Raw genomic sequence first — 11460 nt, 5'->3', positions numbered from 1 at the left:
AGAGAAACAGGAGCTCAACAGCCGAGGTATTCCTGGAATCACTCCCGGGCCGGCGGGAAGGGTCTCTCTGGCCCTGGGGGAACGCCGCCTTCCCCAAAGGATTGCGCGGGGGGCTGGATCTTCATGGCCTGAGGAAAAATCCACCACCTGGGCGGACCAGGCCCCCTCTCGCTCTCGGCGACCAATGGTCACAAGCTCCTCCAGTACTCTGTTCTCTGCTGAGGCTCCAAACAGCGACCGCAGCCGGAATCCAGCCTGCGACTCCCGCGGCGCCGCGCTCCCAGGGCACACCGAGGCCGTGGGGTCTCCCCGCACTCCACGCAGGGGCGGCGGGGCGGGGCGTGATGACGTCAAGAGCAGTGACGCGCCGACGCAGCGCGACGCGGTGACGCACGCCCCTTTGTTGGCTCAGTAGCGGTAGCAGCGGCCGTGGAGGTGGCGCTGGGGACTGTTTTCTCTCGGAGGCCTGAGCGGAGCCGCGTCTGACTGAGGCGGGCGGCAAGCGGCCCCCTCGCTCCCTCCCTCCCTCCTCCGCGCCCTCCCCGCCGCCGCTAGCCGCCAACCGCCAACCGCCGCGCCCGGGGAGGAGCCGCGGCCCGCGGGGCCGGAGCCAGGCCTGCGTCCGGACATCAGCCGGAGCCGGAGCGAGAGCCGGGGCCTCGGCGTCCCCGCCCTCTCCCCGCCTCAGGGCCAGCGTCCGCCGGGCCTCTGCGCGTCGCGCCATGGACTCGGACGAGGGCTACAACTACGAGTTCGACGAGGACGAAGAGTGCAGCGAGGAGGACAGCGGCGCCGAGGAGGAGGAGGACGAGGACGACGATGAGCCGGACGATGATAACCTGGATCTGGGCGAGGTGGAGCTGGTGGAGCCGGGGCTGGGCGTCGGCGGGGAGCGGGACGGACTGCTGTGCGGGGAGACGGGCGGCGGCGGCGGCAGCGCTCTGGGGCCCGGAGGTGGCGGCGGCGGCGGTGGCGGCGGCGGCGGGCCGGGGCATGAGCAGGAGGAGGATTACCGCTACGAGGTGCTCACGGCCGAGCAGATTCTGCAACACATGGTGGAATGTATCCGGGAGGTCAACGAGGTCATCCAGGTGAGTGTGGCCCCCGCGCCAGCTTGACCGAGCCGGACCCGGGAGCGGATTCGGGCGGTCCGCGCGGCCCCGAGGGGCAGGCCAGGGCCTGGTGCGCAGCCTAGCCTGGTGCCTCCCGGCCCTGTCTTCTCTTCTGCCGGGGATAGAGCAGACATTCGCCGGGTGTGGGGAGGTGCGCTAGGGGCGGTGCTTTCCAGGTCCTGCTATGGCGGAGGCCTCCGGCCGCCTCAGACTTCTCTTGCGGGCAATTGCTGCAGGTCCCTGGGCACGGTGTCCTTCCTCTGGCCTCAGGAGAGCTTACAGGGGCGGGGCGGGATGGGAGGTGAAAATCTGGGCTCCTAAGACGGCTTCCCCGGCTTTCAGTCTCACTTGAGCACTTTTGGAAGGGGTTAGAGTAGGCCTAAGGGCTTGCTTGGTGTACAGTTGCCCCAAGTGGGCACCGGTTAATAAAGAAATGGATCTGCTTGGCAGTCTTAAGTGCCTACTTAAAAGTGGGGGAAGGGAACTATTTCTTGGAAGAGGTGCTGATGGATCTTCTTTTCTAATGGTGAGGCTTCTGCTTGTATCTTTCTAAATGTTTGCTGTTCGTTTGGGTTCTAACTGCTACTTTTCTCAGTTGTAGCATACTTGAAGCTGTTGGCATAGTTGCTGCAACTTGCATACCCAGCCTTTGCAGCTCAAACAACAGCAAAGCGCAGTGTTATTGTGTAATATTGAACAAGAGTCTTATTGTGAGTTAGCAAGTTAGAGACTTTCTGCTTCTGGACTCCTTTCTCTGATAATTTGTATTTCATTGTCGGTAAGTAGGACTCGGTTTAAATTGATAACCGCATCTCATCTAATCTTCTTGTGGGTCATATTTTGCGTTTTGAGCTTTAGAAAATGAAAAGTTTCAGTTTATTTAGAACAAATGAGGGGGTCAGGGGTGCGACTGCAGAATAAAAATGGAGTCTTGATTCAGTATAACTCTTAGAAAACACTAGTTTCATGGAAGAAAACAGTATAGGTGAGCAGCAGGTTATTGCCTTCTTGTATGTGATTTTTTTTTCCCTCTTAAAATTGGTTGACTAATGTTCACTGGTAAACAAGCAGTGTGTCACTGCGTGCTTGTTGAGCTTGCATGATTAATAGATTCTTTTTATTTTTTTTACAGTATTTAGTAAAAAAGACACTTTCTTTTGAAAATGAAGCCATCTATTTAGGCCTGTTTGAAGACAGTGTTTTAAATAATAGTAAAAAAAGAAAAACTGTGACACTTAGTGCTATTACTAAACAGTGGAAATCTCAAACTTGCGTATAGATAATGTAGTCTGAAGAGGAAATTGAAGGGTTGTAGAAGGAAGATAAGTTTTATAGCTCTTTCTGATCTACAGATACAACACTTAAGTTCTTAGGTCACTAAATGGAGAAGTTTTTTTTTTTTTTTTGAGGAAAGTTGAATTTACAGTGAAACCTTGAATTCCCTTTTCGTTTTTTACTACATAAAGTATATAGTAAATCTATATTGAATCTGATGCTTTCAGACCTATCACCTGGCTTATTCGCATTTTTAGTTACCTTTTAAAATTCATGGATGTTTATTGTTTAACTTCTTGTAGTATGTTTTCACGTAGTTAAATCTCATTCAGCCTTTTCAGCTCTTAGGTGTGTCCTCAATCACTGAGGCCAAACCCTACAAATTCTTTATGTCACTTCTGGAACAGAGATGTAGCTAATGCATGTGACATCATATTTTCTTTGTTAGTTTAGAGGAAGAGGAATAAACATGGATAGCCTGAACTAAGAACTACAAAATACCAGAGAATTTTTTTTAGGTGTCCTACTTTAACCATCTTTTCATGCTGAATTTTTGAAACAACCCTTTTTTTCCTAGTTTACTACTTGTTAAGGGTGCTCTTAAGTAGGGCTGCTGAAATGAGTGTCTTTCCTTTGTTAAAAGTTGATACTTAGAAATATCAGTAGATCAAAGGATAGGATTTACTCCAGATCTTCTTTCTTGAAATGGTATACACTGGGCAAATGATGCAGTAAACTAGGGTTTGGTTATGTTATAGATTATTTATGTTAATAGATTTAAACTTAAGTTTTACAGGTAACACATTACACTGTAAGAAAAAAACTGATGAGGTGAGGAAAAAAAGAGATAACTTTTTTCTTGCTGCTGAGAGAAATACACCAGAATCTGAACTGTAATAATTGTTCCAGATCTATATATCTGGAATGAGTTATACATGTTATACATGGATATATACATGTATAACATGTATTACATGTGTATACATGTTACACATGGATGAGCTATACATGTTAAACAAATAATAATTACGGAATAAAACTATGTTCTTTTTATGTTTTCAGTAGAAAAAAAGCAGGTTGCAAAAACAGAGGGAAGGTCGACAACTTTCTCCTATCAATAAGTAACTATTTTTCAAGTGCTTACACAATTACAGATCTAAACTAATTTAGTCAGTCTGTTATTATTGGTCTTCCATTTTATTGTCTAGTTTTCATCTTTTATAAACCTCACTAGGAGTATTCTTAGAGATAAATGTCTGGATGTTTTATTTTGATAGGATAAATTGCTGAGCCAAACAAACATTTGCTTATTTTCAACCATTTAATAAATATTAGCACATTGCTTTCAGCAAGGTTATACTAGTTTTCCCTCCATGATCCTTGATTGGTCATCATTTTTTAAATTTTTTTTTTTTTAAACTAATGAGGTTGAATTTTTAAAGTTTTTTGGGCATTGGTATTTCTTTTGTAAATTGCCCTTTGCTTTCGCTCATTTTACCCCCTTTTGGGATGTTTATCTTTTTATTGATTAATGAGACCAATTTATATTCATAGAGCATTTAAACATCAGTCATACAGGTTTTTCAATTAAATCTAATGTTGGTTTAATATATAGTAAGTTCTAAGTAAGTTAAAAACCGTTGTTTTATTAACTTAGTTCACATTGGGGAGCTTGCTGTTAATTCTAAAAAATTTAAATCCCCTTCTTCCTGGTAACTGCTTTTCAATATGAATCACGTATGTTAGTGAATTTGAAAATAAATGTGCAGGAGAAAAAGATTGAATGTAAAAAAGTTTGCCAAGTTAATTGATTCTTCCCTGGGGGAATTTGATTACTTTTTCTGGGCAACAACAGATGAATACTGTTATTTGTAGATATCTGCTGGTTAGTTCTAGTCTTCAATCAAGTTAACACTTTTTCTTTTAGAAAGCTCTTGGTTTTCTGGCTTTCTAACTTTTGTTTGTTTAATTTGATCTTCTTGTATTTAAACTCTGTGGCTACTTACCTTTTGAACTTTAAGATCAGGGGTTTTCTGTAACATATCTTAAGGGTAGAGAAGTGCTTAAAGTCCTTTATTTACCCAGCTATATTTAACTAGCATTGTTAATATTAAGATGGTTAATAATATTACAATGGTTATCTAAGTAGTTGTCTAAATATCTAAGTAATTTATTAAACTAACACTACGTAACTCTGGAATTCAAGAATGTTTAAATTTGCTGTTTTTTGTTCCCACAGCATTCTTTGGCAAATGTTGATTGTGCCTTGTGTGTGTGCTGGTCACTGTAGAGGACATGGTTCTTGCCTAAGAAGCATATAGAGGTGGGGAACATAGAGATTCTTGGGCTCAATTCCCAGAGATTATTATCCATTAGTCAAGTCTGAATTGGAGCCTAAGCATCTTGTATTTTTAGCCAGTCCAGTGATAGTTCTGAACGACTGGAATGTTCATAGTTCACCCAGTGTCATGATTTTGACTCACTCAGGGAGAATGAGTAAGAAGGGCAAGTAACCCTTAGGAATACCACATTTAAAGGATATGCTGAGGAACAGGCACATGGAACTGTTGGATGTTGATCAGAGAGGAAGCAAAAGAGAAGTGGGTGGGCTTCTTGCTATTAGAAGAATTATTATTATTAATAAACTTTAAAAGACAACAAATTTTCTGTTAGCTGTTGATATGAAATCTTTAATATTTTGCCCATTTTATATTTAAAATATTTGAGGTACTTCTAAGCTGAAGTTTCATGCATAAATTAGAGGCAGTATAGTCCAGTGTATTATGTATAGGTTCAAGAATCAGTTCTACCCACTGCTTTTCCTAACTGGCAAGTTAATTTTCACATCATAGAACCTTCAGTTTTTGTCTGCCCCCCCCCCCCACCCCTTTTTTTATATCTGGAAAGTTAAGCAGGAGTGTTGAACTACTAGATTGGTCTTTTTTACATTAATGCTTAATTTTTCTAATATCCTTTTAAAAAAACCTCAGTGAATTGGAGGTCCTCCTTGTTTCAATGAAATTGAAGTCAAGTGGGCATATCAAGATAAATTTAGATTGGTTAACTGGGTTGGGGGGGGATTTTTTGTGTGTGTGTGTTGAAGCCATTGCAGTGTTTGGTGTAGTTTATTCCTCTTGAACTCCGCCCCCCCCGCAGCTGATTTTCTTTGAGTTACAAGCTTTATGGTCTTTTTGAATCACTTATGGCATTAGTCATGAATCAGGAACTGTGGGGGTGGGATGCAGCAGTCTGTTTTAACAAGCATTCCAAGTGATGCTGATGCAAGCTAAAGTTTGAGAACTACTGGTCTAGTTGAAATTTAACAGCAGTGTTTCTCCATGTGTAGTGACTAGTGATGAATTACTGTGGAGTGGGTTAATGATGGAAGGCAAATTGTTTAAGAAACTAATAAAAGGAAAATTTCAAGAGCCTGAACAAGTACTAGGAGAGAGAACTAGCTAGAGAGAGCCTACAAGTAACAATTACTAGGCTAATCATGGAAGGGATTTGTTATCATTACTGTTATTCTTCAGATTAGAGTGGTCTATACTCAGTTATTTCAAACATGCAAGTCAAACCAACGACAATCTCATATTCTAGGTTGGAACATTTAGGTTTTCTTCCACTCTTTCTCACCCCCGAGGTTTTTTATTTTTATTTTTTAAAAATAAAAATAGTTGAGAGAATTTATTTATTTGATACACTGGAAGGGATATAAGGAATTGAATACTGTAAATGCAGTTGCTCAGTACTGTACAAAATGTTGAAGAAAATATGAGACTTACTCTTAAGCAGTTTATGGTCTCTGAATTTCGACTCTTAAAGTTGTTAGATCAGTGCTAAATGGATTGTAATAGGTATTCATGGAAGAGATCTGTGAGTTTTATCTGGAAGATGTCTAGGATTTAGATGGCTAGAAGAGACGGATAGGAAGCCGTTCTAAGAAATTGAAATAAGAATGAGGAAGCTGTGTCCCAGTGATGGTGAGGTCACCTCAGGTAAAACAGTTTGTTAATTATAAGTGATAATGTTGTAAAACCTGGGAGGTTTGATACTCTGAACAAAGATAGGCAGAAGTTATCAGATCAGATTACTTTCTTGTGGGTTTGTCCTGTGGGACCAATATGTATTATTTTTAGCCCTGTATTTTCCTCAAAACTTAGTGGCTTAAAAACAGCAAACATTTATCTCACACTTTCTGTGGGTCACAATTCTGACTTCAGCTTAGTTGGTGCCTCTATTTCAGGGTGTCTTGTAAGGCTACAACTCAACATACTGGCTAGACTGCAGTTACCAAGGTTTGACTAGAGGAAGATCCCCTTGCGAGCTCACTCATGTGACTGTTGGCAAGCCTCAGGATTTTTCACTGGCTGTTTTTTGGCCAGTTCCCTGCCATGGGAGCTTCACTGAAAAGTGGCTTACAACACAGTAGCTTCTTTCCTTTGGGGCAGGGGGTTTCTGATAGAGACCACCCCCGCCCCCCCAAGATGGAAGCCACCCTCTTTTGTAACACCATCTCAGAAATGACATCCTATCACTTTGCCATACTCTACCTGTTATCAGTGAGGAACTAAAGAGGAAGGGATTACACAAAAGGAAGATGAGGTGGTAGATCCTAGGGGCCATTTTAGAGGCTACTTACTATGATACATATAATCTGGCTCAGTTAAGAGGTGAATGAGAACTATAGTATAATGCTTATCTATCCAGTCAATTTTATACTAATGGGAGTGTATAGTAATTTGGATTTTTTATTTTAGAATAACCGTAAATTGTTTGTGTTTGGCTTTGCAAAATATTATATCTTTAAATGATAAGTATTCCTAATTACCTTCAGTGGCTGAGATTGAAAGAATAGTTTGCAGCTTTTTGGGATTATTAATAACTGGCAGGAATCTGAGATTCTCCAGTCTGTTGGTTTTTTTTTTTAAACTCTAGCTACATAGTGGAATCACCTGGGAGTTTTTTCATCACATTTTAAATTTTGAGATAATTGTAGAGTCAAATGCTGTTGCAAGAAATAATGCGGAGAGATCCCCTGTACCCTTTACTGATTTTTCTATGATGATAACATCTTGCAGAACTAGTATATAGTATCATAATCAGTGTATTGATACTGATGCAGTTTACTCATTCAGACTTTTTTGCTTGAGGATTTAAAAAAAAATTTGGGACTGATAACCCAAGGCGGAGCAAATGAATTTCTAGGAGTTTGGACCAGGCATTATCATTAAACAGAAGTTTTCCCTGGTTTATTGTAATACACAGCCAGGGTTGAAAGCAAAGTCATTGTTCTTGTCCAGTGTCTTTAATAATCCTCTCTTTGTAACATTCCAGTCTGCTTAACTGTGAGTAAATGACAGTAAACTAGTTTGTGATATAGCTCATTCTAACTCTTGATTTTTGGGAAAAAAAAATGGAATTAAACTGTTTTCACTTTAACTTTGGTCCTTTATTGCTAGGGTGGCCCTCTGATATTTTTAGTTGTTTTCTTTTTTTAAAAAATTAATGATTTATTTTTGGCTGCACTGGGTCTTCATTGCTGCTCTCAGACTTTCTCTAGCTGCAGTGCAGAAGCTTCTCATTGCAGTGGCATCTCTTGTTGCAGAGCTCAGGCTCTAGGGTACAAGTACTTAGTTGCTAGGTGGCATATGGAATCTGCCCTGCATTGGCAAGCAGGTTCTTAAACCACTGGACCACCAGGGAAGTCCTGTTGTTGTTGTTGTTGTTGTTGTTGTTGTTTTCCTGTTTTCTTAACAGTTACTGTTTGGAAGCATGAAGGAAAAACTTTTTCTTGAAGTTAATCAATCCTCTTTTCTTTGTCTCTTCTATGACAGTGAACCTGTATCTTTGATTATGCATGTTGCCTACTTCTCTAATTTTCAATTATACATTGCCTTTCTTAGGTATAATATCACAGGCCCATAACTTTGCTAAGATCTTGGCTATTTATACAGTTCATCTTTTAATATTGATGCTATATCAATATCAGGTTGATAATGATATCAGTAACCTTTGGTTACTATGTAATGTTACAAGTAGATTAATTATTCCCTTTAACTGATGGGATAAATAGAAGAATGAGTGGTTAGACTGACATTTGATGATCACTTACTAGGTGAGAGAATAATCTGTAATCCGATGGCTGATTCATGTCAATGTATGGCAAAAACCACTACAATATTGTAAAGTAATTAGCCTCCAACTAATAAAAATAAATGAAAAAAAAAATCTGTAATCTGAAGCTGCTTCTAACCTGGGATCGCTGAATCCTTTGGGACCCATGAGATGGTAGTGGCAGTCCTTGCCTTATTTTATTTTCAGTGTTTAAAAAAGCCTATTGTGTTTAGAATAAAGTAAATCAAAACTGCCTGAGCTAATTAAACTGTGGACCAGTGTTGGCTCTTCAGTTCCAAAAGAATGGGCATGTTTTATAGCATCAGTAGATTTCTACGAGCTTGTATTTTAAGTTTTTGAAATGGAGCGGGACCCTACTGGGTCCTTCCCCAACCACATTGTTTTGTCTGGAAAAACTTTAGCCAAAGAATAGGTTTAATCAGATAAGTGAGAAGATACAAAAACAAAGGAAAACAGTCCAACGAAACTGTTGTTCAATTGTTCACATTCTTTGCAAGCCTATGGACTGCAACACCGCAGGCTTCCCTGTCCTTCACCTTCTCCTGGAGCTTGCTCAAACTCATGTCCATTGAATCAGAGATGCCATCCAACCATCGTGAATAGTATCTCATTTCTTAATCTTGCTGTGTGGTAGATGTCAGTTGGTGTTTGAATTAAATTAATGGGTAGTTTGGTATCTTAGAAGGCAGTTTTAAAGGGTCTTATTGAGCTAGCATCTGCTCTGGCAGATTAACTTTTCAGAGGCCCTACTTTTTCTCATTTTTAAAAATGAGAATACTAGTATTAAGGTCAAATACTGTATTGGGAGCTTTTTCATGTAATTTTTTTTCCTTAATGTAAACTTGCTGGATAGCATTTTCCCCTTTTTCTTATGTTCCATTTAAAAGAAGTGTCACAAGTGACCTAATACACTTAATACATTTTGGCAAAAAGTACAGCAGATAATGAAGTATTAGGTTACATTTCCTTATTACTAAGACATTTGTTTAGACAATGCTAAGAATAGCTATAATCCCAGACACTTCTCCCCAGACTTGCTTTGCTATCTGCTTTGAAACTGTCATACTTCTAATTCAAATATTAACTGATTCCAATTACATATTATACCCTTTCTCAGTCACAATTGTACAGTTTTCTAGGGAGTAAGTATATGCTAGAGACTGAGAAGTACTTTCTGATTTTCTTAGCAAGTATTTATAAGTAAAAACCTCTTATGTGGACTCATTGAAATTTGTGACATTTTGGACAAGTCTCTGAAACCCATTTAAAAACAAATTTATTGCCTTCTCTCCTTAAGGCTGTTCTTCCTTTGATTGATTTACTAATCAGCCATTCTTGGAATTTGAAAGTCAGTGATTCTTTTTTGCCCCAACATTTCCTGTATCCAATTAGCCCTGATCAAGTTACTCTGAAATTTGTTATTCCTCTTCTTTTAACTAAATAGAGAATACACATTTTCTATTATATGTCTAGCCTAGATGCTTTAATATGGTGTTTGTGCCTTCCTCACCTTGATTTCTGGTAACTTTTTCATTCTTATTTGCTATTGTTTCTAATTTTCCCACCATTCCCAACTGCACTACTTATAATTTCTTACTATATAAATGCACACTGATGTTTTCCTGTTTTTGTTCATGCTGATCCTTCTTTTTGTGGTTGCTCTTTCTCTCTCTCTCTTTTTTTTTTAAATTATGTTTTGGTTTTGGTTGTGCTGGGTTTGGTTGCTCTGGGTCTTCGTTGCTTTCAGTAGTTGCGATGAGTAGGGGCTAGTCTTAGTTGCCATGCATGGGCTTCTCATTGCAGTGGCTTCTCTTGTTTCACAGGCTCTAGGCACAGGGGTTTCAGTAGTTGCGACTTGAGGTCTGTAGAGCGATGACTCAGTAGTTACGGCACAGGGGCTTAGTTGCTCCAAGGCATGAGAAATCTTCCTGTCCTGGGTATAGAACCCACGTCCCCTGCATCGGCTGCTGTTGCTGTTCAGTTGCTCAGTCGTGTCCGGCTCTTTGTGACCCTGTGAACTGTAGCCCACCAGGCTCCTCTGCCCACGGGATTCTTCAGGCAGGAATACTGGGTGGGTTGCCATGCCCTCCTTCAGGGGATTTTCCCGACCCAAGGATCGAACCTGGGTCTACTGTATTGCATTGGCAGACACATTCTTAACCACTATACCACTAGGGAAGTCTTCTTTCTCTTTTTAACTGCCTGATATCCTTCTGCTCATACCCTGCTCAGATATTACATATCTCTTACCAGGTCCCTCTTCCCTACCATCACTGCTCTTTTACCTGTGTTTGCATAACCCTTTATATGGATAATACAGGAGGCTGTAATATGGCCATCCCAATACCTAAGTCACTAGCTTGCTATGAGGATTTTGAAGGTAAGAGCAGAGTCTTCTTCCATAGTGTATGTCACACTAATAGTCTTTGATGTAGTAGAAACTCAGTGAATACATGTTCGTTGAAGTTTGTCCCTTGTTTCCTTGGTTTCCTTATCTGTAAACCAAAGAGAGCTGGACACGATTTTTTTCTGGCACTAATTATTTTATGATTTCCAGATAATACCACAGTAGTAGTGTAAGGTGACAAGAAAAAAGTGTTTGAATTCCAAGAATGCAAGCTTTTTAAAGCCTCTGAATATACAGCGACTTTTTTAGATTTAACTTTCTTATCTGCATGTAGTTCTCTAGCACTTTATATGAACTGAGAATTACATTAAAAATAACTGAGTCACTCTAATGCAGTAGTTCTCAAAGTATGGTCCATAAGAGAAAAACTTTTTAGGACATTATTTGTCTGTTAGCATGCTGGGATTTGTACTGATAGTGCAGAAGCAGTAAAACCATGGGAACCTTAGCACAGATCAAGTCAGAGGCACTAATTATACTAGTGCTAGTTATTTATTTATTTATTTTTTTAGCTTCCCACCTCCTTAG

At 40.5% G+C, this 11460-nt stretch overlaps 1 protein-coding gene across 2 annotated transcripts in view; it reads left to right on the top strand.

Annotated features, from left to right (window-relative positions):
• The first annotated feature begins 396 nt into the window (after window positions 1-396).
• Window positions 397-11460, top strand: part of ARIH1 (ariadne RBR E3 ubiquitin protein ligase 1) — a 98299-nt gene continuing 87235 nt past the window's right edge. Inside the window, exon 1 of one of the 2 annotated variants that reach the window (XM_043919680.1) lies at window positions 397-1091. In XM_043919680.1, coding sequence (XP_043775615.1) covers window positions 723-1091 — 369 coding nt within the window. In that variant the 5' untranslated portion in view covers window positions 397-722. The remainder of the gene's footprint in view (window positions 1092-11460) is intronic. The other variant, XM_043919681.1, reaches the window with a different exon arrangement.

The sequence above is a fragment of the Cervus elaphus genome, chromosome 12, assembly GCF_910594005.1.
Source record: "Cervus elaphus chromosome 12, mCerEla1.1, whole genome shotgun sequence".
Classification (NCBI taxonomy): Eukaryota; Metazoa; Chordata; class Mammalia; order Artiodactyla; family Cervidae; genus Cervus; species Cervus elaphus.
Note: the sequence above shows the minus strand (reverse complement) of the source record. Positions and strands in the feature narration are given on the sequence as shown.